Source organism: Geotrypetes seraphini, chromosome 1 (genome assembly GCF_902459505.1).
Source record: "Geotrypetes seraphini chromosome 1, aGeoSer1.1, whole genome shotgun sequence".
Taxonomy (NCBI): Eukaryota; Metazoa; Chordata; class Amphibia; order Gymnophiona; family Dermophiidae; genus Geotrypetes; species Geotrypetes seraphini.
The window spans coordinates 521502965-521530805 of record NC_047084.1 but is presented as its reverse complement, the minus strand read 5'-3'; the positions used below and the strand labels follow the sequence as shown (position 1 = coordinate 521530805).

Genomic DNA, 27841 nt, shown 5'->3' with positions numbered 1-27841 from the left:
CCAGCTTACAAATGACTGTTTAATATTTAGGATAAGTAGAAACACAAGCTGTTACCGTAATTGCAGAAATATTGCCTACTCTCTAAAAATATGGACATCACTGCACTATATAGATATGATATTGCTCTATTTTTAATGTAATTTAAAATTTTAAAGCTTGTTTTTGGAGGAAAGATCTTGAATAGTAATTGCATAAACAGGACACTGCCAGGACTTCTGAAAACCAAAAAAAAAAGCAGAAGAGAAGCAGCAAGTCTTCAGGCACTCATTGCCCCTCATGTTCCCGTTCCAGCTTGGAAAGCTCCTTGTCCAGTTTCCCACAGTTGACTTGGTGCATCATTAAGAACTGTCCGTTTAAGTGAAAGACGGGTATATCATACTTGTATCGGCTGTACCAGGCAGCGTTGTCTGGCAACAAGATGTCCACCTCCTGTAAAACAAACTACAACAGGATGGGATAGAGATAAGACACTGGCTATGATGGTTGGATAGAAGAAGCTTCACTCTCTTCCACAACACCATAAGCTTGTGCTCTCCTGCGGGTGGGCTTTACTTTATACCCCGAGGCCTCAGGTTATGGTATTATTTTCTAATATGGAGGCAAAAGAACCCAAGCAAGCTAAGGACTAGAAAGCTTGAGAAGAGAGGTAGAAGGATGGGGTTTGCACAGAAGGCAAGGTCCTGCAGGTTCACTTGGGAGACCAACAAAGAAATTGCCTGCTGGGTTAGAATAATGGCCAATTAAGTTCAGCATACTGTCTCTGACAGTGACCCATGCAGTTCATTTGGACATACCTGCCAGATACCAAAAGTAAAACCCGTTTCATGTTGCTCACTCCTTGAAGCAGGAGGAGACAAGTTCAAGCTGTAGCGCCAAATAAGGTTAATGGACTTGTCATTTAGAACTTGTCCATTTTTTAAACTCAGTAAAATTACTAGCTTTCATCACATTTTCTACAAGCAAATCACATCTGTTCTAGATTTCAATCAACTACCAGTTCAATTAGTTATCTCCCTAGTCATAGCACTTGAGCTTCCATGGCTGGCGTCATGCTTGTTGAAAATGTCCAGGTCTTCTTGGTAGGTAGAAACTGTGGCTTATCAATTTGTGGAGTACTACTCTTGATTTTATAAACTTATATCACATGCCTATCAGGCTTTGCTGCATCTTTGTAGGTAGAATCTACCTACAAAGACACAGTGAGACCTGGAAAATTGGAAAAAATCAGATTTTATAAACTTATACCACATGCCTATCAGACTTGGAGCAAGAGAAACACAATAATGCATGTTTTAAGTGTCAGTTTGTAATAAACTCACTAATTACATGTGTTTTGTTCATTTGTGTCAAGTCTGCATGCTGCAAAATTATTCCCTGCTCTGCCAATGCAAACATATTTGAAAAATCTCCAGGCCTTCCTATACACATTGGAGTATTACATAGTCTTTCCACCCAGAGGAAGAAGATGGATTCAGACATCAAATGCATCACCAGGATTAAATGCAAAAGGAGGATCTTACTTCTAGGCAATTTCAATATCAACTAAAAATGAAGAAACCCAGGAAGCTCTACAAGAGCATTCCTCAACAAGAGGAAGTGTTACTCAATGAGAGACTATGCTGGTACAAGAAAAGAAAAACATAACTGAACATAAAACAATCAAAAATAATACAGCATCAAAAATAATAAACTTCACCCTAACTTGAAAGTCACCAAGTAAAACAATGTGGTTGATATTCAAAAGGGTTTAACCAGGGAGGAGAGACTTCTGTCCAGTTAAACCCCGCTGAGTTAGCCAACTGCCAATATTCAGCAGCATTTAACTGGGTAGTATCACTGAATATTACTATTGACTGGCCCTCTCCTAACCACCTATGTTAGGGACGGGCAGGGGGTGAAGTTAGGGCAGAGCACCAACTTAGCTGGTTAGTAGCAATATTCAGTCCACCAACTAGCTAAGTAACTACATAAAGTGAGGGCAGCAAAACTGTTAACAGCTCCTGGTTAATTTCCGGGTCAGAGGACATACCCAGATATTCAAAGCTAGGAGCCACACATGCCCTGGTACTTAATATCTGGGGTTAGACATGGAAATGGCTTACAAGCTCTGACTGCCTTGACCTGCTCAAAAAATGAAAGGGCATGTCTCGTCCTTCAAATTCTGTGGAAGCAGATACTGTAGGATAGAGCCTACCATAAGAAGGCCTGGGCTCAAGTTTCTGCCCCAAGATACTGTTCAAAGTTAAAATGACTTTTAAAGCAGTTTAACTTTAGTCTACTATCAAAAGGTACTATCCATAGTTTTAAAAGAAAAATTCAGGCAAATCAAGTTTGCTAATCCTAGTTTGCATATCAAGAATCTCAGATAAATAATCCTTCCTCATTTTATGCCCTCACGTTACCCTGTGTCGATATGGCTCAAGAACTTCTTTGGCTGCATCACAGAGAGGACATTGATCCTAAGGGTGAAAAACACACAGTTCAGAGACTGCTTTTTGAAATGTATTACTGGAAAGAAAGTATTTTCATGCATAGTTATCTTGCTTATCACATGTTTTTAACAGGAATGTAGAAAATTAACCCATTTAGAGAAACTGTCCCAGAACAATAACAAAATGAGAATGTAAAAATAATCTTCATTTCTGGCATGCAGGAATACTTACTCAACCATGAAAGGAAAAATAATGCAGCTTCTTAGAAAATCTACTGAAATATAGTTTCAGGACTGTGCTTCCCTACTCAGAAAAATACATTTAAATATACCTAGCATAAGACATGGCAACTGGAACAAGTTCTCCACAAAAGCAGAATAAGATATTCTAATCCAGTGATCTTTGCTATTTTTTTGAGTGGGAGCCCAAAAGTTCAATATGTGAGCCAAGACCATCACCAGACAAAGCAGTAGACACCCTGTCAACCTTGACCATCCTATTTCCACCTCGCCCCATATAAGCTGGCTCTCCCTCCCTTTCTAGTTTTTAATTTTCCCCTAAACTGTCTCTGGAAGCTTGTTTGTGGTGCCACATTTCAAACAACTATTGCTTTCTTCCAGCACCCCATAGCTTGCAATAAGTTTGAACTACATGGTACTCTCAGTCTTAAGAAAACAGATTGGGTTTTGGACAGTAGAGAGCTGCATGGTACATGTATTAAACAGAATAACTATTACAGAGGCAAGACAGCAGCAAATCTGAGGAAAAAGTAGAGGAAGACTGTGTATTGAGAACATCGAGTACCACAAAGGGTCAATGGGGGCTGTCAATGGCCCCTGGGCCTTGAAATGAAGAACATGGCTCTAGTCTGTTATTTTTAAGGAATTTTTTTTGGGGGGGTGGTTAGAATACCCTCCTCCCTGCCCTTCTCTTGTACCCTATGGAATGCCCGCTCTGTCTATATCCATGACCTATTCATCTCTTGATCTCTCCACCTGTTTGCACTGAGACCTAGATATGCTCTGATGTCTCTGCCTCAGCTGCTGCTCTGTGTCATGGAATCTACCTTTTCTCCCACATGCCTCACACGGTTGGACAGGGAGGAGACGTTGGGCTGCTACTCTCAATCTCTTGCAGATTTCAATCCCTTCTCCCATCACAATCTCAACGCTCTCCCTCCTTTCACATCCATTCCGTCCGTCCATTCGCTCCCCTACCTCTCTGAGTAGCAGTCATCTAATGACCCCCTGATATGTCCCACTCTAACTTCCTCACTGACTTTGACTCCTGGCTCTCCATCTTTCTCAACCTCTCCTCCCCTTCCCACATCCTCGGCGACTTCAACATCCATGTCAACGACCCCTCCAACTCATTTGCCTCCAGGTTCCTTGCCCTGACATCCTCATTCAATCTCCAGTTGTGCTCCACCACCCCTAAACACCAGAAAGGACACTGCCTGGACCTAATTCTTTCCTCCAACTGCTTGACCACCAAATTCTGCAATACCACCCTTCCCCTCTCAGACCATCACCTGTTAACGTTCATTATTCATCATTCCACCCCACAGATCCAGCCAATTGCCACCAACAAGTTCAGGGACTTTCTGGCTATTGACCCTGGAGCCCTCTCTGCAACTGTCTCATCCCTCTCAACTACCAAATCACACAAGACAATCAACAAAGTCATCCTCTCCTACCATTCTCTCCTCTACTTTAGATACCATTGCTCCTCCAATTTCATGCCATTAGGCGTGCCAAATCCCAACCCTGGCTGACCCCCCTGCATCCACTATCTGCACTCCTGTGCCCATTCTGCTAAATGTCTCCGGCTTAAATCCCGTGCGCATGATGACTTCATATACTTCAAATTCATGGTGACATCACTCCAGTCTGCCCTCTCGTTGGCCAAACAAGAATACTATCTGTCACATCCTCAACCTATTGCTCTCCACTGCAACAGTCCCTGATGCCTTCAAATATGCAGTTGTCATATCCCTCCTCAAAAAAACCCTCCAACTATTGCCCCATCTCCCTCCTCCCCTTATCCAAGTTACTTGAACATGCTGTTCACCGCTATTGCCTAGACTTCCTCTCCTCCCAAGCTATTCTGGATCTGCTTCAGTCAGGCTTTTGCCCGCTACACTCCATGAAAACTGCCCTTACCAAAGTTTCCAAGGACCTATTCCTGGCCAGATCCAAAGGCTTCATCCTTCTCATCTATCTATCTGTCACCTTTGATACTGTTGATCACTGTCTACTCCTTGATATGCTGTCCTCACTGGAATACCAAGGTTCTACTCTCTCCTGGTTTTCTTCCTATCTCTCCCATTGCACCTTCAGTGTATGCAGCGGTGGATCCTCCTCCACAGCCTTCCCACTATCAAGTGGTGTACCTCAAGGCTCTGTCCAGGGACCACTCCTTTTCTCAATCTACACTTGCTCACTTGGAGCGCTAATCTCCTCCCATGGCTTCCAGTATCACCTCTATGCAGATGACTCCCAGATCTACCTCTCCGCACCAGATATCTCTACTGAAACCCAGACCAGAGTCTCAGCCTGTCTTGACATTACCGCCTGGATATTTTACCGCCATCTAAACTGAACATGGCTAAAACGGAACTGCTCATCTTTCTGCCAAAACCTGCCTCCCATATTCTCTGTCTCTGTGGATAATACTCTCATCTTCCCTGTTTTGTCTGCTTGAAATCTCGGGGTCATCTTTGACTCCTCTCTCTCCTTCACTGCCTAGATACAACATATCGCTAAAACTTGCTGCTTCTTCCTCTATAATATTACCAAAATCAGACCCTTTCTCTCCGAGTACACTACCAAAACCCTTGTCCACGCCTCATCACTTCGTGCTTAGACTACTGCAACCTGCTACTCTCAGGCCTTAGACATCTCGCTCTGCTCCAATCCGTCCAAAATTCAGCTGCATGACTCATATTCCATGGCAGTCACTATATTCATGTTATCCCTCTCCTAAAGTTACTTCACTGGCTTCCTATCTGTTTCCGAATACAATTCAGACTTCTCTTACTGACCTACAAATGCACTCACTCGGCTATCCCTCACTATTTCTCTTCACTTATCTCCCCCCTATGTTCCACCCCACCTCTACGAGCTCCTCACCAGCAGGAATGATCCTTTTACGCTCCTGTCCAGCAGTCTCCGTAGTGAAAAAATTTGCTACAGGATCTCGCAACAGTCATTTTTTCACTAAGGAGATTGCCAAGCAGGAGCACAAAGGGTTCACTCCTGCCCCATATCACTGCTGGACCATTAGGGACCTAAGGTAGAATGGGAGGGGAGGGGAGGGCTAGTTGCACAAAATTGCCGGGAGGGAGGGATTGACAGCAACTCTGGCTCCCCGCACCATTGGAGGCCCGCAGTACTGGAGGCCCGCTGTGGTTATGGGATGGGGTTAGCTCGAATATAAATTTCAGGTTGGGTTTGAACACCGAGTGTATGGAATCCGGAAGAGGGACGTAACAGAATCATTGTTGGTTGGTCACAAAAAGGTACTTTAAAAAAAAAAAATACTGTATATATATATATTTAAAACTATCATTTTCTATTCCTCTGAAAAATTACCAAAAGTGTAGATCTTTTAGTACTCATAACTGTATCCTGAGAAGACTCTAAGGGTCCCTTTTACAATTATGGTAATGACATAACCTACATGAATTGAACTAGCGACACAACCTACAGGAGTTGAACTAGCTGTGATGCATTTGCCACATGGGAATCGCCACGGCAGTTTTGTAAAAGCGGCCCTAAGAAATATGTCACATCAAAACTATCAGAAGAATTAAGTAAATCCATTTCACCTTCTTGATTTACCACTTGTACACATTGGCAAATTGTACTATTCCCAAATAGTACAGACTCAAGGTATTTTTAAAATACATTTAAGCAACTCAAGTAGAGATAAATAATGAATGGCAGGAAAATTCAAAAGTCTCAACTGCTTCCATTTGAAGGTGTAAAGTAACTGATAAAGAAAGCTAAAACAGAATATTAAGAGAAACTTGCTAAAGAGGCAAAAACTCCTAGTAACAATGTATTTATGTAAGTTAGAAGAGGAAAACCTGTGAGGAAATCCGTGGGACTGTTGGATGATCAAGGAACAAAAGGGGAACTCAAGGAGGAAACTCAATGAATTCTTTGCTTGGGTCTTTATGGAAGAAGATGTAAGAGATCTACCTGAACTGGAAATGGTTTTCAAGGGTGATGATGCAGAGAAATTGAAAGAAATCTTGGTGAACTTGGAAGATGTTCTAAGCCAAATTGACAAGTTAAAGAGTGATAAATCACCTGGACCAAATGGTATACAGTCCGGGATACTGAAAGAACTCAAACATGAAATTGCTGATCTACTGTTAGTGATCTGCAGTACTGTTGCTAAAATCGTCTATAGCAGTGTTCCTCAATCGCCGGTCCGTGGACCGGTGCCAGTCCACAGAAATTTTCTGACGGTCCACAGGGCCAGCATGTCCATCAGGCTCAAGACAGCGTTCTTCAGCCGCCGGTCCACGGTGCGATCAATGCAGCATCTTTGGGCTGGCTCCCTGAGTGCTGAAGTGCACAAAGCCGTGAGAAAAGGCTCCTACACGCGGCCTGAGCCTGGACCGGAAGCCTTCTCTCTGATGTCGCAACGTCAGAGAGCTTCCAGATGAGGCGCCGCTGCCCACAGCTTTATGCAATGCAGCACTCAGGGAGCCGGCACGAAGATGCCGCGTTGATCACATAATGGTCCGGCACAAAGATAACACCAGGGGGTAGGCCAGAAGGCAAGGTACATGGAGAGAGAGAGACAACAACGGTAGGAGAAATACTTTTATTTTTTTATTTAGTGGTCTGTTCAAGATTTTATTTAGTGATTGATTTTACTGTTTTTTTATTTATTGATTGATTGGTCTGTTCAGGAAGAAATGCGTTTGTTTCTTTTCCTCTGAGGTTGTACTGCTTGCAGAGTTGCATCTTAGGGTTTGTTTGTAAATATTAGTACTTTTAGGTTTTGGTCCTGCATTTGTATGGGGTTATCTGTTTTCTGGTAGGCATGAAGGTTGAAAAGCATACAGTGTGCTTTGTGTATTTTAATTTTGTGGTTAACTATTATATGTTGTTAATACAATTATATTGTGTGTGTATATATGCAAAATGAATGGAAAAAATGGTGTTACAATTAGTACTATTATGGGGGCGGGGTCTGGGGCGGAGATTGAGTGGAGAAGGGCATGACTTAGCCCAGTGTTCTTCAACTGCCAGTCCGTGGACCGGTGCCGGTCCACAAAATAATTATTTTATTTCCGCCAGTCCATAGGTGTCAAAAGGTTGAAGAACACTGGTCTATAGTACTTAAAGATTGGAGGGTGGCCAATGTTACCCTGATTTTTAAAAAGGGTTCTAGGGGAGATCTGGGAAATTACAGACTGGTAAGCCTGATTTCAGTGCTGGGCAAAATAGTGGAAACAATTGAAAAAAAAATAAAATTGTGGAACACTTAGACAAACATGATTTAATAGGACAGTCAGCATGGGTTTAGATAATTTCCTAAAAGAGAAGTCTATAGGCCATTATTGAGATGGCTTGGGGAAATCCACTGCTTAGTCCTAAAATAAGCAGCATAAAATCTGTTTTACTACTTGGGACCTAGCTAGATACATGGATTGGCCACTGTTAGAAACAGGATACTGGGCTTGATGGACTTTCGGTCTGTCCCAGTATGGCAATTCTTATGTTCTTTCGGAAGATACTATTTACTGCTACTGAAAGTTAAAGTCCCAACTCACTTTCACTGGGAGAGCAACACCTTCACAGCAGAGATGGCCTAAGTATAGAACTACTGATCTTGGCAGCACCATAGAGGATCAAGATAATCTCAGGCAAATGGCCTAGTATGGGATTTGAAAAGATATACATCATAACACACCTGGAACAGTGAAATGTAAGGAATTTCAGCAGCAATATGTGAAATAATGGTAAAATCTATATATATAAAATCGGATGTGTGTGTGTATGTGCCGCGATCACGCAAAAACGGCTTGACCGATTTGAACGAAACTTGGTATGCAGATCCCTCACTACCCGGGATGATATGTTCTGGGGGTCTCGTGGCCCACCTGCACACGTGGGTGGAGCTACAAACAGAAAATCAGATTTCACCCATTCATGTCAATGGAAAACATGTAAAAAGCTGCCATTCTCACAGTAATTCAAAAACGGCTTGACCGATTTGAACGAAACTTGGTATGCAGATCCCTCACTACCCGGGATGATATGTTCTGGGGGTCTCGTGGCCCACCTGCACACGTGGGTGGAGCTACAAACAGAAAATCAGATTTCACCCATTCATGTCAATGGAAAACATGTAAAAAGCTGCCATTCTCACAGTAATTCAAAAACGGCTTGACTGATTTGAACGAAACTTGGTATGCAGATCCCTCACTACCCGGGATGATATGTTCTGGGGGTCTCGTGGCCCACCTGCACACGTGGGTGGAGCTACAAACAGAAAATCAGATTTCACCCATTCATGTCAATGGAAAACATGTAAAAAGCTGCCATTCTCACAGTAATTCAAAAACGGCTTGACCGATGTGAACGAAACTTGGTATGCAGATCCCTCACTAACTGGGGTGATATGTTCTGGGGTCTCTTCACCCAAGAATTTATATGTTCTTGCTCCTGGAGGAGAAACTAAAAATGTTGTTTATAATCAAGTTTTGCGTTAGTTGTATTGTATTCATTTTGTCAAATATTTCACATTATAATTTGAATATTGTACTTTTTATAAAGCTGTAAAAAAATAATTTCATTCACCACTATAAAGTATCTTTATTTGAATCCATTTACATTGTTATTGCTATAATTAAATACCCGTGCAACGCCGGGGCATCAGCTAGTAAATCTATATAGAATTATTATATAGAGGGGTCCCAATATTCAGCTGGCAATGGTTATTTTTTGGCTGATCTGTGCTGATATTATGCACAGAAAATCCAAAGCCAGGCCATGTCTTGGCTCCAGCAATGAATTTCTGGGTATATAGGGGCAGCAAAAATATAGCTGGTAAAGTGTGATAGGACCAACTTTTATGTGGTTCTGTTTATATAGTTTCCTTGGCTGGTTAAGTTTGGAATATCAGCACTTAACTGACCAAGTGCAGACTCCACCCCTAGAATACCCCTCCCCCCCAAAAAAACCCCCCAAAACTAGCTGGTTTCACAGTGGGCACCAACCTGGCATTTTCAGCAGCACTGAAAATGCCTGTTTAGCCCCAGAGAGGCAATTTAAATATTGGGTCTAGGTTTTTTTTTTGTTTTTGGAAAACATTTATACCTTTGTGAACAAGGTTAATACAGGAATATTCTTATTGACAGCATAGTGCCTTTTCACACGTGATTCAGCAGAGTATCTCAGTAGCTGCTGCCATGTCCTGCTCAATAAGCGAAGCATCTTTAAAGAGAAAAAAACAAAGAAATTGGCAGAGATCAGCTATATGCCCTTAACATGCCATCATCATGGAACTATATTAATCAGATACTTTTTCATTCTATTCATTACATACATTATTGACATCATATTATGATGGCATTGAGGTCCAAGATATTTGACCTTCTTATTACGCAAATTCATTTATATCAGGTATACAGTGTAATATGTAAAAGTGGGTTCCAATGCTTGACAACCTTAAATGGGGCCTACAATGTAACTTGGCACTTTCTGAACAAGTCTACTTTGGTTTCCATGTTAGTCTACTTAAGATACCTAAAAATGAAAGGCAAAGAACATTTTATTAGACTAACTCAATACATGTCAGTTCAATTTTTTAAATTCTCTTTTGCAACTTGTTTGTTAAGTGGTCAGTTTTCAGAAGTTTTTCAAAATGCTGACTCTCTGGCTGCTGCATGCTGATTTAAACCTGGATTCATATTTTGAAACTGATGCTGAATACCTGGGTCTTTGCTATCCACTAGAAGTTATCTGGGTACTGCTGATATTCAGAACTGGTACTCATCTATTTGGGCAGTTTAAGGTAGCCTTTTGTCTGGCCCAACCTGCCTGATCATTATTCAGTATTTATGCCTGGATAATGGCCAACATTACATGAAAGACTATTCCAAAAACCAGGCGTTTGCATTTACAAACCCTTTACATGCATAAATATATAGAATATTAGTATCTACCCATGCAAGTATACACTATTCTATAACTATACACCTAATGTACATAGCATGTAATTTCAAGTGGGTGTATACATGGGTGGGGCTCCCAATTTAGTGTATTAACTCGTTTATTCTTTCCAAAAATACATGGACTAGGGGTGTTCTGCCCCCGACAGCCTTGCATTAGTTTAAAATGTGTTTAAAGTATTCTCTCTCTCTCCATGGGACTTTGTGCTGCAATCAGTGTGTGAGTGAGGCATTATGTGTAATGTAGTTTTTACACACTGCAGTACATCCCAATCACTTTTACAACCTTTGCTCTGATGGGTTTGCAAAGGTATGACCTTGCTCTCTGTTACCTGTTGCCAAGCTTTGTCCCTATACACCTTCCTAGCCTTCTGGGTACTCCCCGAGATTCTTTTGTCTTCACTCCAGTCACACTTCAGGCTCCATCTTAAGCATATGGCTCTATCCCCAGCAAAAAGTACCAGAATTTTCACCTTAAGCTAACCATCCTCATGGATGAATAACTCAGCATTTCAACTCTGAAACTTGGAGCACCTTTCTGCCTAACGTTTTCCTCATCTCTGTCTTCCTTCATCCTTCAAATCTACATTCTCTTCTCAGGCAAATCTCTCTCATGCATATTCATTAGGGCTAGCCTGAGAACCTGAATTGGCCTGGTGGTCCTCCAGGACAGGGTTGGGGACCACTGCGATAACCAATTCCAAATTCACAACTGAACTTTACCACCTATCCCATGGCTCTTTAATTTTCTCAGGAGCCTCTCATGAGGAATTTTGTCAAAAGCTTTCACCAATTGTGAGTACATCTATCATACTTATTCAATAAAATATATGTCAAAAGTTATAAGAACTTGCCTGCGTGTGCGTTGGGAATACTAATGTAGATTTGAAGGACTGGTGAATCTCCTGGAAGTTGAAGCCAGAGAAGAGAAGGTTTAATTATCTGCATAATTTAGCCAGGACAGAAAGCTAAATCAGGGCAGAACAAGGGGGCATGCAAAAGAGCTGCTAAGTAGTGGAATTAAAACAAAAAAGGGGGAAATATTTTCTTTACTCAACATGTAATTAAACTCTAGAATTCATTGCCAGAGAATGTGGTAAAAACAGTTAGCTTAGCAGGATTTAAAAGAAATATGGATAATTCCCCCCCAGGCCCCCCAAACCCCCCACCATAAAACATTATTAACACGGTCTTGAGAAAATCCACTGCTTATTCCTAGGATAAGCGCTTAAAATCTGTCTTACTCTTTTGGGATCTTGCCAGGTACTTGTGACCTGGATTGGCCACTGTTGGAAACAGGATGGGCTTGATGGCCCTTCGGTCTGTCCCAGTATGGCGATGCTTATGCTCTTAACTTACATAACACTGTACTTTATGTGTGTCCCTGCCACATTTAGACATCTAAAGTTATAACAAATTTTTTAGGTACTACAGAAGCAGAAAACCTGTTAGGGAATCCATGGGACTGTTGGATGATCAAGGAGTAAAAGGGGCACTCAGGGAGGATAAGGTCTTAGCAGAGAGACTGAATGAATTCTTTGCTTCGGTCTTTACAGAAGAAGATGTAAGAGAGCTACCTGAACCAGAAATGGTTTTCAAGGGGATGATGCGGAGGAACTGAAAGAAATCTTAGTGAATTTGGAAGATGTACTAAGCCAAATCGACAAGTTAAAAAGTGACAAATCGCCTGGACTGGATAGTATACATCCCAGGGTACTAAAAGAACTCAAACATGAAATTGCTGACCTGCTGTTAGTGATCTGTAACCTGGGAATATTACGCCAATTTTTAAAAAGTGTTCCAGGGGAGATCCAGGAAATTACAGACTTCAGTGCAGGGCAAAATGGTGGAAACAATTATCAACCTGATTTAATGAGAAAGAGTCAGCATGGGTTCAGCCGAGGGAGATCTTGCCTCATCGATTTGCTTGACATCTTTAAAGGTGTGAATAAACATATGGATAAAGGTGAGCTGGTTGATGTAGTGTATCTAGATTTTCAGAAAGCTTTTGACAAAAATTCCTCATGAGAGTCTCCTGAGAAAATTAAAGAGTCATGGGATAGGTGGTGAAGTTCAGTTGTGGATTTGGAATTGGTTATCGCAGCGGTCCCCAACCCTGTCCTGGAGGACCACTGGGCCAATCGGGTTTTCAGGCTAGCCCTAATGAATATGCATGAGAGATATTTGCATATAATGGAAGTGACAAGCATACAAATCTTCTCCTTGCATATTCATTAGGGCTAGCCTGAAAACCCAATTGACCTGAGGTGGTCCTCCAGGACAGGGTTGGGGACCACTGGGTTATCGGATAGAAAACAGAGGGTAGGGTTAAATGGTCATTTTTCTCAATGGAACAGAGTAAACAGTGGAGTGCCACAGGGATCTGTACTGGGACCGGTGGTATTTAACTTATTTATAAATGGTCTGGAAATTGGAACGATGAGTGATGTGATTAAATTTGCAGATGACACTAAATTGTTCAAAGTTGTTAAAATGAATGCAGATTGTGAAAAATTGCAGGCAGACCTTAGGAAATTGGAAGATTGGCATAAGAAATGCCTGCACCGGATCAGACCATGAGTCCATCTAGTCCGGTGATCCGCACACGCGAAGGCCCAGCCAAATCTACCCTGGTGAATACCTTAGTTACTCAATGTGTCTTTCAAGAAGATATGCATCCAACTTGCCCTTAAATCCTGTAATGGTGGTTTCCTCCACAACCTCTTCCGGGAGAGCGTTCCAGGCATTCACCACTCGCTGTGTGAAGCAGAACTTTCTGACATTTGTCCTGGCCCTGTCTCCCCACAGCTTCAGTCCATGACCTCTTGTCCGAGTCACCTTCGACAATGTGAATAAAGGTGTTTCCTGTTCTATTTTGTCGAATCCTTTCAGTATTTTAAAAGTCTCGATCAGATCCCCTCGCAGTCTCCTCTTCTAGAGGGTGAAAAGTCCCAGTTTTCTGAGGCGATCTTTGTAGCTCAAATTCTCCATACCTTTTACTAGCTTCGTCGCTCGCCTCTGCATCCTCTCCAGTAGTATTATATCCTTCTTTAGATAGGGAGACCAATGTTGGACACAGTATTCCAAGTGTGGTCTCACCATCGCTCTGTATAACAGCAGATGAAATTTAGATGCACATTGGGAAGAATAACCCAAATAAGAGTTACTTGGATGCTAGGATCCACCATGGGGGTTAGCACCCAAGAAAAGGATCTGGGTGTCGTCATAGAAAATACAATGAAACCTTCTGTTCAATGTGCGGCGGCAACCAAAAAAGCAAACAGGATGCTAGGAATGATTAAAAAAAAGGATGGTTAATAAGACTAAGAATGTTATAATGCCCCTGTATCGCTCCATGGTGCAACCTCACCTATAGGGTATTTTACCAAGGAGCGCAAGCTGATTTAGCACAAGCTAAATATTACTGCACGTTAAATGCTAATGCGTCCATAGAATATAATGGATACATTAGCATTTACCATGCGCTAAATCGGCTAGCATGCCTTAGTAAAAGATCTCCCTACAGTATAGTGTTCAATTCTGGTCTCCTTATCTCAAGAAAAATATAGCGGCACTAGAAAAGGTTTAAAGAAGAGCGACCAATATGATAAAGGGGATGAACTCCTCTTGTATGAGGAAAGACTAAAAAGGTTAGGGCTCTTCAGCTTGGAAAAGAGACAGCTGAGGGGATATATGATTGAAGTCTACAAAATCCTGAGTGGAGAAGATCGGGTACAAATGGATCGATTTTTCACTCTGTAAAAAATTACAAAGACTAGGGGACATGCAAAGTTACAGGGAAATACTTTTAAAATCAATAGGAGGAAATATTTTTTCACTCAGAGAATAGTTAAGCTCTGGAACGCATTGCCAGAGGTTGTGGTAAAATCAGATAGGGTAGCTGGTATTAAGAAAGGTTTGGACAATTTGCTGGAGGAAAAGTCCATAGTATGTTGTTTTTTGTTTTTTTTTTAAATTCTTTATTCATTTTTAAACTTTCAACAAGTGATTTATAATACATTTGAGAAAGTAATGGGGGAAGCCACTGCTTGCTCTGGATCAGTAGCATTAAATGTTGTTACTCCTTGAGTTTTGGCCAGGTACTAGAGACCTGAATTGGCTACCGTAAGAATGGGCTACTGGGCTTGATGGACCATTGGTCTGACCCACTAAGGCTATTCTTATGTGTTCTTACTAATTTACATTGCATTAGTATTCTGTAATTGAATTAGAACACCCAAATACCATTATAGCACAGGCTCCTACTGGCATCGGGAGTGCCTAAATGGAAATTACTTCCAAGGTGCCAAGGCAGTCACAGCAGATATTAACCTTACAGTGCTACTTAATATTTGTGCTGGATCTAGTGAGTAGGAGTTACCATATATACTTGAATATAAGTTGATCCGAATATGTCGAGACCCCCATTTTCCCTCCAAAAGGAGGAAAAATGGTTGACTCAAATATAAGTCGGGCGACTTAATATTCAAATGCCCTGCCCGGATCTGCACCCAGCACCCCCTCCTTCCCCTGTCAGGCTCTGCACCCAGCTCCCTTCCCTCCATCCCCTGTCAGGCACTGAACCCAGCTCCCTCCCTGTCAGGCTATGCACCCAGCCCCCTTCCTTCGTTCCCTCTGCACCCTGCCCCCTCTCCCTGCTCTGTCTGTCATACCTGCTCTGCCGATCCCTGGTGGTCCAGAGGTGCAGTGGGTAGGAGCGAGCTTTCCGTGCTCCTGCCCCGCTGCTAACCCGGTTGGTGGGTTGCTGCCGCGGCCGCCATAAGTCATCTGTGGGAGCCAGTCAGGAAGCCACTCAGCGCCGAGCAGCAGTGCCAAAGTGCACTCCTGCTCTTGCCAACTCAGCAGCTGAAGAAACTGGAACTTGTGGCAGCCATGGCAGCGACTGACCAAGTTAGCAGCGGGGCAGGAGCGCGGAAAGCTCACTCCTGCCCATTGCACCTCTGGACCACCAGGGATCGGCAGAATAGGTACGACAGACAGTGCAGGGAGGGGGTCAGGGTGCAGAGCCTGGCGGCGGCCTGCAATAAGTCTGGGAGGGGGCGCTGGCCCAAATATAAACCGGGACCCCCATTTTTGGGCCCAAAAATCCCGCTTTAAATTCGGGTATATAAGGTAACTGAGTAGGAGCTCTTTTTAAAAACAGGAGGTGTAATCCTTCTGTTTCAGCAATAGTCAAATCATGCCCTCAGTAGGTTGAGATGGCAGGGTGTTGACCCCATATTACATAGGATTATTTATTTATTATTTGGATTTAAGCTCATACCTTTTTCAGTAGTAGCTCACGATGAGTTACACTTAGGTAGTTATGCTATTTCCCAGTTCCCACAGGGTCACAAACATCAGCAGCTGGATTTCAGCTCAATCTCATTCAAAAGGCCAAGACAGTACTCTCCTAAACTCAGACTCTACACTTGAATTCTGTACAAAAAATGAGAAGCAATACTGAATTTCATTTCTGTGTCTTTGAAGCTTGAAGTCAGTGCTCAGATAGTTCTTCCCTGAAATGGAAAGCTTTGAAAAACAGCAGTAAACACCCTAGAGGAAATATTTGATTAAAATTATGGGATTCTTGAAAGCTCTAAGAAAGAGCTCCATTGTTAATGATTTAGTATGCCATGCATTCTCTTTTTTTTAGTGGCAAAAATCCACTAAAGAAAACCCAAAAACAATATACTAGATTACAGCTCAGTCTGGTTATAGATTCACTCCATTTTCCTTAATACAGAAGAGCCTCTTCTATTCAAAATAGGGCTGGGACGATGGTTGCTCTGGATAATAGATATTTATAGATAACAGAAGTTTCTCCACAAGTTGAAAAAGAGACACAAAGCCAGCTGTTAGAGCATTGAAGAATTTTTGGCTACGAGAGGTTTTTCCAGAAACAGACTACAGACTGAAATCCCAGATTTTTTTCCCCATATCCTACAGTTTTTGAATATATTTTTAGTATTTTTATAAAGTTCAAATAATTCCATCTTTTCAAAGCAGTTTTGTGAGACCGATATACTAACCCAATGGGATTTTTCCAAGATTATGGTCTTGTGTATAGTTTGTCCATATATAGATCATTTGCACAAAATGTATCATTTTTTTCCGCCAGACCCTGTAACTAATTACACTTCTTCATAGAAGACAGAGAAAAATGAAGGCAGAAAAAGACCATGTGGCCTATCCAGCCTGTTCTTTAAATATCCTATGTACTTATCCAAAGCTTTCTTGATTACAAATATGTTTTTTATCTCTATCACCTCCACTGAGATGCTGTTCTATGAATTCAACACCCGTTCTGTGAAGAAGTATTTCCTTACGTTGCTCCTGAGTGTCTCCTTTCACCTTCATCCTATGCCTCATCATTCCAGAGCTTCCTTACAAATGATTCACCTCCTCTGCATTTATGCTATGGAGGTATTTAAACATTTTTATATCTCCCCTTCCCACTTTTGTAGAAACATATGGGTCCTTTTATTAAGCTGCAGCAAAAAGTGGCCTTAGCGCACCCTCGCAAAGGTTTTATCCTTGTGCTAAGGCCATTTTTACTGCAGCCATACATTTATATCCCACCCTTCCCAAAGAGCTGAGAACAGGTTACAGTTTAACATTCATAGTGTTTTAATAAACATTACATAGGGTTACAATAAACATTAGGGTTACCGTTTGGCAGTACATGGGTTATGACTTTGCGATCAAGGTGTGCAATATAAGAATTCAATCTAATAGTATAATCTAATACAGTGTTTCTCAACCTTTTCAAGGCAAGTACCCCCTAAGCCTAACAAATACCAACTGAGAACCCCTGCCCAAGCTCCGCCCCAGACCTGCCCAAGTTCCGCTCCTGACTCACCCCTATAATAATAATAATTGTAATACAATTTCTTCCATCCATTTTTCATATACACACAATATAATCTTATTAATACATAATGGTAAACACAAAATTAAAAAAAACACAAAGCACACTGTACGCAGAGAAAATGTTAATTATAATTTATATTCAGGGATTTTTTTCAGAGGGCAAGGGAGATGACTTTAAAATATGCAATGTCACCTCAATAACAACTATAGAAAGACAAATGCAGTGCAAAATATAGAGAGCAGATATAAATACTCAAAACTGACACATTTTGATCACTAAATTGAAAATAAAATCATTTTTTTCTACCTTTGTTGTCTAGTGATTTCATGTCTCTGGTTGCACTTCCTTCTGACTGTGCAACCAATATTTCTTTCTTTCTGCCTCCTGCATGCTTCCTCTCCTCCAGACCTCATTCTGTTCCCCAACCAACATATTTCTCTGTCCCTCCATGAGTCCAACTTTTCTTCCTCTCTCATCCCTCAGATCATGTGCAACATTTTTCACCACTGCCCACCAGCCCCATTTCTCCTTCTATCACCTCTCTCCAACATCATGCCACATCTCTCCTTCCATCACAATGCCCAACATTCCTCCCCCTTGCATCCCCTTCAATCTATCCCTCTGTTCCCTCTCTACCACCATATCCAACATTTCTCCCTCTCATCTTTCTATTCCCCATGCATCTCTACCTCACTCCTTTCTCTTTCTCTCTTTATGCCCAATTTTCCTCTTCATTTCCCCATATGCACCATCTCTTTCCCTCTCACTCACACACTCAGGCCCAATTGTCCCTTTCTATTCCCTCCCTCCCTATATCCCAAGTTAGTGCCCCTTCCTCCCTCCCTTGTGTCCCATATTCATACCCACTCCCTTCCTTTTGTGTCCCGAGTTCGTGCCCCCTCCCCCTCACTGCCTTCCAGCCTTTGTCCCACCCCATTCCTCCCTCTCCCGAATCCGACCCACGCCAAAGCTGCCTGCCCCTCCCTGAAGCCACCGCCGATTCCTTCCTGCCATCCATGCTACATCCACTCCCCCCAGTCTGCCCCGCAGCACCTGCTGCCGCCACCCAATACCTCCATTCAATCACCGCCGCCGCAATTCTGGGCAAGGAAGGGCTAGGCACGTGCAGTGATTTCATGCTGCCAGCCCACAAGCCTCCCCCCTCGATGTCAATTCTGACGTCAGAGAGAAAGTTCCGGGCCAACCAATCGCTGTAGAGTATGGGGTAGCACGGAAGAATCAGTGGAGGGCAGGCAGGGAGAGATCCCGGGTGCAGTCAGTCAATGTATCCCCAACAGGCAGTCTGCGTACCACCTAGGGTACGCGTACCGCAGGTTGAGAAACACTGATCTAATTAGCTTAATATTGATATTGCAGACGTGACAGATAGTTTGGTTATCACGATGTCTCATGTGCAAGCATTGTTTATACAAGGATGGCCTATACCTTCAGTATCTGCTGCTTTGGCCGCAATTTATAAGGGGTTCCTCTGTGGTAGTTATAGAGGAAAATGCAGTTCGAAGAAGTGTAACTGGGCTAGGTAAAGAAGTAGATTTTTATAGCTTTCCTGAAGTTTAAAAGGCCCTGGAGAGATCTGATATGTGGAGGTAGCTCATTCCAAAGGCTTGGTAGGAATCTTTTCTGGGCAGTTTGAAGCTAAAGGATGTGACCTGTGGGTATTTGTAGGAGTATTTCATCTTGGGAGCATAGCGCTCTCTTAAGAGCGTAGGGTGGGAGTTTGTATATGAAGTAGCTGGGTACCATGTTGTAGAAGGATTTGAATGCTAGCAAAATGACTGATTTTCTATTTTTTGTATTAATGGCCATGTGTGCAGCCATAAAGCACAGTTACTTATCGTAACAGGTGTTATCCAGGCACAGCAGGCAAATATTCACACATGTGGGTGACTTCATCCACGGAGCTCGGTATGGACAGTGGTAAAAGTGTATTGTTATTAAGTTTTTAGAAATTTTGCGAATGCCCGCACTGCAAAAGGGTGAGTGCCTTCCTGCCCGCCGCTGGCTCATGGTACCTCAGTTCCATAAGCAAGCTAAGAAGCCAACCAAGGAAGGTAGGAGGGATGTGAAAATCTAGATGATGGAGAATAAACCACAAATTGGAGCGAGTCCATTTCTGCTAATATGTCTTTTCCAAGACTTTAGAAAAATACATCAATCTGTGATCTGTAGGACCTGCAGGTGGCAAATTTAAGAAAACACAACTGAGTAGAATCTGGGCTGGTTCACCTTGTCATAAGAATAGCCTTACTGGGTCAGACCAGTGGTCCATCAAGCCCAGTAGCCCGTTATCACGGTGGCCAATCCAGGTCACTAGTACCTGGCCAAAACCCAAGGTGCTACCAATACAGGGCAAGCAGTGGCTGCCCCATGTTTTTCTCTATGGGTGATCTCTTCTTGCAGGGTGTATTACTATTTAAAAGGGTTTATCAAAGACCTTCGGTCACTGTCCTCACTGGGAAGAATATCAGGAGTTCAAAATAGTATACAAATTAAGTTTTATTACATAAATACAGTATTTCTAGCCATAATCATTAATTAAGTACAGAGTTTGAATCAATACGTTACCGGTTATTGCATCATCACTCCGTCAGGGGACCGCGATCAGGAGGCTTATTCAATATGTCATCACACAGCTCGTCAGCAGTGGAAAAGTCCCTACCTTTTTTCAGGGAAAGCACCATTTATATTGTACTTTTTACCCATCCCCTCATTGTGGATTGGATAATCAGACGCGTGCTACTTGCATGCCGAACTGATTATCACCAATCAGTATGTGTTAGAAACACCTAGTCTTGCTCGTGCTAATCGCATGTTGGGCTGATGTGCTTTTGATGATCACCAATCAGTATGTGTTTACGACTTGTTTTCATAGTACTTGTGTTTTCCCTGTAACAACTGCCACGTATCCAAGGCAATCTCACTCAATATTAATATTCCTCACATTCCATTCGTTTCTCATTTGTATCACACAGGGTTAAGTGGCTTGTTCTCATCATCCATTCAGGTAACACTTTTGCAGCTGTGTGTGTTGCTGAGCAGCAGTGGATAAAGAGATTATGTACACTTCTCCCTCCGTATTTACGGTTTCAATTATTCATGGTTTTTAGCTTGCTGGCTCCTCCCTCCAAATTACATCAGCTTGCATAGAGAAATCGCAGATTCCAAGCATTTACAGAGAAAATTGTCGATTCCCAGCACTTTCTTCACCGTGTTTTGCCTCTCCTTCAGGAACAGGCCAGGTTTCCCACCATGTTATTTGCGGTTTCGCCATATTCAGGATGGTTTTTAATAGAAAACAGTGAATACCATATGAAAAAGTTATTTGCGGTTTTTCTGTATTTAAGGTTCTGTTAATCCCTTATCACAGCGAATAAGGAGGGAGAAGTATACTTACTCTAGTAAGCTCTTTTCCAGTAGATAGGTGAGACATTCTAGACAGTAGGGTTATTTCCCTTTACCTGCATGTTACAGAGGGAATCCACTCCGGACTTTTCATTCTGCCTCTAGACTGTTTAGCTCCCTCTAGTTAGAACATTTTTGTTATGTTACCCAAGTACAGAGAGCCACCCAATAAACGTGACGTAGAAGCACTGTAACAACAGGCTTAAAAGTAACTAAATAATACCGTTAACTGCCAACACAGGTTTCAAAGGGGCTCAGAAACTACTCCCAATAAACTGAAACATATATACAAATAGATTTTTACTGTATGCTGATTATCCCAGGAATAAGCTGTTGATTTTCTGAAGACCATCTTAATAATGGTTTATGGACTTTTCTTTTAGGAACTTGTCCAAACCTTATCTAACTGCTTTCACCACGTTATCTGGCAACAAATTCCATGTTAAATGAAATATTTTCTCCAATTTATTTTAAATTTACTACTTAGTAGCTTCATTGTGTGCCCCCTAGTCCTTATATTTTTGGAAAGAGTGAACAAGTGATTCACATCTTAACTCCCCCCCCCCGCCCAATCCACTCCACTAGGTATTTCATAGATCTTTATCTTATCTCCCCTTAGCTATCTCTTCTCAAAACTGAAGAATCCTAGCCTCTTAGCCTTTCCTCATAGGGAAGTTGTCCCAATCCCTTTTATCATTTTTGTCACCCTTCTCTGTACCTTAATTCTACTATATCTTTTTTGAAATGCGGTGACCAGAACTGCACACAATACTCAAGGTGTAGTTGCACCATGAAGTGATACAAAGGCATTATCATATTCGCAGTTCTATTCTCCATTCTTTTCCTAATAATTGCTAACATTCTATTTACTTTCCAGCTTTCCCTCTAATGCTGACCCATGCCCGCATTCCAGCAATTTTTCTATCCTGAAAACATTTTAGCACTTTGGCAGTTGCCCCTTCTGCTCACTTCTAGTTTATTTATTTATTCAGTTTTCTATACCGTTCTCTCAGGGGGGCTCAGAACGATTTACATGCATTTATTAGGTACTCAAGCAGTTTTACCTCTCTGTCCTGGCGATCTCACAATCTAACGTACCTGGGGCAATGGGGGGGGGGGGGAATTAAGTGACTTGCTCAGGGTCACAAGGAGCAGCGTGGGTTTGAACCCAAAACCTCAGGGTGCTGAGGCTGTAGCTTTAACCACTGCGCCACACTCTCCCCTTGTATCATGCTGTGTATTCTTGGAGAAGCAGAGGTTGGCTACCTGTTTAATGAAGTATTCACCGGAAGTGCAACAACTAAATGTCCTTGCTGCCCAGCAGACAGTCTAGCAGGTTTCCATTTCTCTGCCACCTTCAGTCACAAACATCCTTCACAACTGTCATCCTGTAATAAATTCAAAGATTTGTATAAATTAAGCATGCTCAATTCTTAGGATGAAATCTTGCACTGAAAACACTGCTTGTCCTCCATTCTTCCCTTGCCAGGCTGCCCTCATCTGTTACATCAGACTAGATAAGAAAATAATACCATTCAAAACAATAATCCAGCTCGCATGCGATAAAAAGCACCAAACGTTTGTGCATCATTCTGCATTTCAAAACTCATAAAATAATAAAACATTCATATCACTGGTATCACAGCAGGATTAACCCTGAGCCACAGGATGGGAGAAGAGTTTTGAACAAGGTCATGGACACATGAACACAGTACGACACCCACATCTGGTCTCTCACAGTGAGACTGCCTGCCTACAGCATGAATAGCTGAAAATGATTTAGACTAAAACACAGCAAGGAAATAAATGATGTTTTGTTGTAGAGACGATGTGAGGAAACAATGCCACCCTGCCTGTCTTCCTTTTGCATCGTTTGCAGTCTCCCTTATTGTATCATATTTTTAATGGTATATGTCTGACCACCTTGTTTTAAATTATTTTTAACTTTGTATTATGTAAACCGCTTATGTAAACCTGCACCTCAGCAGCAGGAATCCATGCAAAACTTACACACTAAATGGTGAAACCTTAGTTAGGACCAAGGCGGAACGTGATTTGGGGGTGATCATTAGCGAAGACATGAAGACTGCCAATCAAGTGGAGAAGGCTTCATCAAAGGCAAGACAAATGATGGGTTGCATCCGAAGAAGTTTTATCAGCCGGAAGCCTGAAGTTATAATGCCATTGTACAGATCCATGGTGAGGCCTCATCTGGAGTATTGTGTACAATTCTGGAGGCCACATTACCAAAAGGATGTGCTGAGAGTTGAGTCGGTTCAAAGAATGGCCACCAAAATGGTCTCGGGACTCAAAGACCTCCCGTATGAAGAAAGGCTGAATAAATTGCAGCTATATTCACTCGAAGAACGTAGAGAGAGAGGAGACATGATAAAGACGTTTAAATATATCACCGGCCGTATTGAGGTGGAGGATGATATCTTCTTTTTTAAAGGTCCCTCTGCCACAAGAGGCCATCCGCTGAAAATCAGGGGTGGGAAATTTCATGGCGACACCAGGAAGTTCTTCTTCACCGAAAGGGTGGTCGATCGTTGGAATGAACTTCCACTTCAGGTGATTCAGGCCAGCAGCGTGAAGGATTTTAAAAGGAAATGGGATACACATGTGGGATCTCTAGGGGGGTAAATTCAAGGGGGTAGGGTTGTTGGAGTGGGCAGACTTGATGGGCTGTGGCCCTTTTCTGCCGTCATCTTCTATGTTTCTATGTTTCTATATCAAGCCTTAATAAACTTGAAATTTAATGATTTGAACTGGGTTCTCTCCCACATTTTATCCCACTAGCACCAGTTGCGCGGGGATAGAAATCAAACCCGGAATCAAATCCATCCCTGCAAATAATCTCTTCCATCCCCCCCTCCCCATCCACATATATCTCAGAAGTAATTATTTCATTTAATTATACGACTTACTGAATTAGAGGATCTGGTAGAGACCCATTTATAAACAAGCCAAGACACTTTATTAATTTGGAAATATTAAATGGGAAGCATACTTTGTAAATGGGTCTCTGCCTGAGCTTCTAACGTAAGTCTAAAATATTCCAACTGACGAGGACCTTCAAGTTACGTCAGCTGAAGACTTTCTCCGAAGGTGCCCAAAAATCCCTTTTTACAAGCTTGGCAGGCTGCAGCAACGTCCCTAAGCCACAGATGCTGCCAGCGACTGCTATGCTTGGTAGAAGGGAATTCCAGTTACATTTGGAGAAAGTCCTCAGCGGGCAGTGCTTGGGGATCCCCAACAGCTACAGCAAATGGACCGTGCTCAAAAAGTTCAAAAGTTTGGCCTTCTGTGGCTCCTGTAATAATGAAGCTATCCCCGTCAAATTTTGTCTGTTGTTGTGTCACGTTACTACCGTTTTCAAATATATAATTTCAACTTATTAACTAATATCGTTATAATTTCAATGCAAAGTTTATTTTTTTTCCCCAAAAAATGTCAAAAATTGGGTATTTTTAACCAGCGTTTACAAAAAATGAATGTTCTGGAAACCTTTTCCAAACTAACTATTAGAAAGAGCATGTTTCAAACCCCCTAAAAAAAGCTGGTTTTGTTTTTCCAACACAAGCAAACAGTGCCTGAAAATAAGGGTCAAACTAAAGTTCAACAAAAATGCTATAGACTTAGGGCTCCTTTTACTAAGGTACGCTAGCGGTTTTAGCGCGCGCGCGAGACGCTAACGCCTCCATAGAGCTTTTGCTAGTATTTTTCATTTAGCGCGTGGTTTGCGCACGTTAATCTTCAGCGTGCGCTAAAAACGCTAGCGCACCTTAGTAAAAGGAGCCCTTAAAGTATACACATTTGTTTACAATATACTAGAAAACAAGTCACTCCATTTGATCAGTACATACTAACGCCAGAAAAAGTATTTTAAGGCGAAAGAAAAGCCTCTGACACGGAGAGGTGTTCCTACTCTCTTCCAGAGAAAACAAAAGAACCCCCCCCCAAAAAAAAAACAAAAAACTCTGTGGAGTGACGATGTTCCTAAATGGACTTTATTTGAAAGTGTCAAAGTTCCAAAGGTACACTGAAATCATCCACATAAAAATCAGTTATCCACATAAAAGCCTTAAAGGACCTAGTCCGCTAGGGATACAGGACCCAACACGGTCCGTGTTTTGACAAAAAGACTTCTTCAGGGGTCCTATAAAGGTGAATACGTGGGAAACAATTGTGTGGTGAGCCGGAAGCGAGACACTGCTTGCAAGCATCACTGGCAAAAAACTTTTGCATATAACTTACTAGCTGATGCCCCGGCGTTGCACGGGTATTTAATTATAGCAATAACACTGTAAATGGATTCAAATAAAGATACTTTATAGTGGTGAATGAAATTATTTTTTTACAGCTTTATAAAAAGTACAATATTCAAATTATAATGTGAAATATTTGACAAAATGAATACAATACAACTAACACAAAACTTGATTATAAACAACATTTTTAGTTTCAACTCCAGGAGCAAGAACATATAAATTCTTGGGTGAACCCACCCTTGAACAAGCAACATAGAGTTGACCATGGGAAAAACAGGGGGATCTTAAATCCACTCCACAATATGTAATAGTCTGTCCCTGTGATTTGTTGATTGTGATAGAGAATGCAAGTCTCACTGGAATTTGCAAGCTCTTAAACTGAAAAGGAAGATGTGTTGCAAGTTTCGTTCAAATCGGGCAAGCCGTTTTTGCGTTGGCAGCTTTTTAAATTTTTTCCATTGACATGAATGGGTGAAATCTGATTTTCTGTTTGTAGCTCCGCCCACGTGTGCAGGTGGGCCGCGAGACCCCCAGAACATATCATCCCAGGTAGTGAGGGATCTGCATACCAAGTTTCGTTCAAATCGGTCAAGCCGTTTTTGCGTGATCGCGGCACATACACACACACACACATACATACATACACACATACATACCTCCGATTTTATATATATATAGATAGATTACTGGCAGGTGATAGCTGGAAAATAGTAAAAACTAACTATATATTTGTTTGACACAGCTGCTAACATAAGTTCTGTAAATTTAGAAAGCTCTGCATGGGTTTATGTTGTTTTTTTCATTTAATTAGCAGTGCATGAGTTTAGCATATTTCTATTTACCATTTACTTTGGAAGAAAGGTGGGAGAGGGAAGATATAATAGTGAAGAAGTGGTGTGTAAACTTTCAGTGTGGAGATTTCAAGACTGAAGATGCAGAAAGGTCTGGGAAGTCTCAAACGGTGTCAGCTCCTGAAACTTGACCATGTCCATGATCTGATTTTGGCAGATCGGCAAATATCGGCTAAAACAATTGCGGAGACACTACAGATATCCAGGGAATGTGTTGGGTGTATAATCCATAAGCAGCTGGATATGCAGAAGCTATCAGCCAAGTGGGTGCCCAAACATTTGAATGCGGATGAGAAATGACGTTGAAAGGACACTTCCAAGTTGATTTTGCAGCATTTTCAGCAAACTGATGCCAACATTTGGGAACCACTAGTTACTGTTGATAAACTATGATCCTGAGACAAAACAACAGTCTATGCCAGCGGTTTCAAACTCGCATCTCGAGGACCATCGCCAGGTACTGTTTTGAGGCCCTCGGTATGTTTATTATAATCACAAAAGTAAAATAAAACAGTTTCTTGATCATATGTCTCTTTAGCTATAAATTACAATATTATTATTAATACTTAGCCAAAAGGAAAGATTTATAAACTATAAAGAGTTTTACCTCAGGCAAAATTGTCATTTCTTTAATAAGACATTAACTATTTTTTTCTGAGGCCCTCCAAGTACCTACAAATCCAAAATGTGGCCCTGCAAAGGGTTTGAGTTTGAGACCACTGGTCTATGCAGAGGCGGCACTCAGGTTCTCCAAGGGCAAAGAAAGTCACGACCCAAATGTCAGCAGGAAAGGTCATGGCCACAGTGTATTTTTTCTGGAACCATATGGTCAGTGGCGTAGCGAGTGTGAATGGCACCAGGGACGGGGGCATCCCTCCCCCGCCCTATTCTCTGCCCTGCCCCAACTTCCCTTATACCTTTTCAGTTTTCCAGGAGCAAGCAACATCCCAAACTTGCTGCCTGCGTCGTGTTGGCTATCCCCTCTGCCGTCACTTCCTAGGTACAGGACCCAGATGCGACGTAAAAGAGAGGTGACACCGACGTGGGCAACAAATTTGTAATGCTGCTCGCGCAGGGACAATTAGAGAGGTACGAGGGAAGGGGCACACATGCGCAGCGAAGGGGGCATAGAGGAAGACAGGTAGCTGCTGTGCCCCTTACGTGGACCCCTCCCCTTTTACTACATCATTGCATATGGTAACCCTTAAGAGTATGAAACATAGGGAAAAAAACTCTGTGATGCCTCTATTCCCTTGGGGCCCTAACCACAGTGCTTACTTTGCTTAATGGCTAATCCACAGGTGAGAATGTGGCGATTAGGACACAAACCAGTCTGGGAATTTATCCTGCCTGAGAGGAGCTCTGCTACACGCAACAAAGAAAGGGAATGTTGTTTTTAAATCCAAATGTTCCCACAAACATGCACTTAAAAAATGTAAATCTCCTTTCTGGACTCTTTAAGTACACAAATAATGATAAAAAAAAATTAAAACAACGTCACAATATTATTGATATTCTTCTACTTACTGGTAAAGTATAACCCTTGACACTGCCACCAACCAACAAACCCCGGCTCTCCCCCCCACAACAAAAGGAGCAGGCCCGGATCAAATCACAGCACCGAACACACAACCCCTGCACCAGACTCCTGTGCATACAGGAGACCACACAGTCAACACGCTCACTCGGCTTCCACACCGAACTTCCGGTACCGAGCACGCGAGCGACAGGGGGCGGGGTCGAAAGTCGGACAGTCCTCGGGCCACGAGCACCACCTGCTGGAGAAGTGTTG

The 27841-nt window shown here is 42.1% G+C and overlaps 1 protein-coding gene across 1 annotated transcript; it reads right to left on the bottom strand.

The window, feature by feature from the left end:
• On the bottom strand, nucleotides 1-27841 carry C1H5orf63 (chromosome 1 C5orf63 homolog). Its single transcript, XM_033928982.1, has 5 exons — nucleotides 27577-27841; nucleotides 11485-11535; nucleotides 9777-9893; nucleotides 2404-2460; nucleotides 1-442 (listed from the first exon to the last, which is right to left on the bottom strand). The coding sequence occupies exons 1-5, from the start codon at nucleotides 27703-27705 to the stop codon at nucleotides 266-268; spliced, it is 531 nt and encodes a 176-aa protein (XP_033784873.1). The 5' UTR covers nucleotides 27706-27841; the 3' UTR covers nucleotides 1-265.

Excerpts from the sequence above, each read along its gene's own strand:
- C1H5orf63 (XM_033928982.1), bottom strand. The coding sequence starts at position 27,705 with ATGCACAGGAGTCTGGTGCAGGGGTTGTGTGTTCGGTGCTGTGATTTG. Across the intron at positions 11,536-27,576 it reads TCAAGGGTTATACTTTACCA|GAGATTCACCAGTCCTTCAA; the intron begins GTAAGTAGAAGA and ends TTCAACTTCCAG. Across the intron at positions 9,894-11,484 it reads TATTCCCAACGCACACGCAG|ATGCTTCGCTTATTGAGCAG; the intron begins GCAAGTTCTTAT and ends TTCTCTTTAAAG.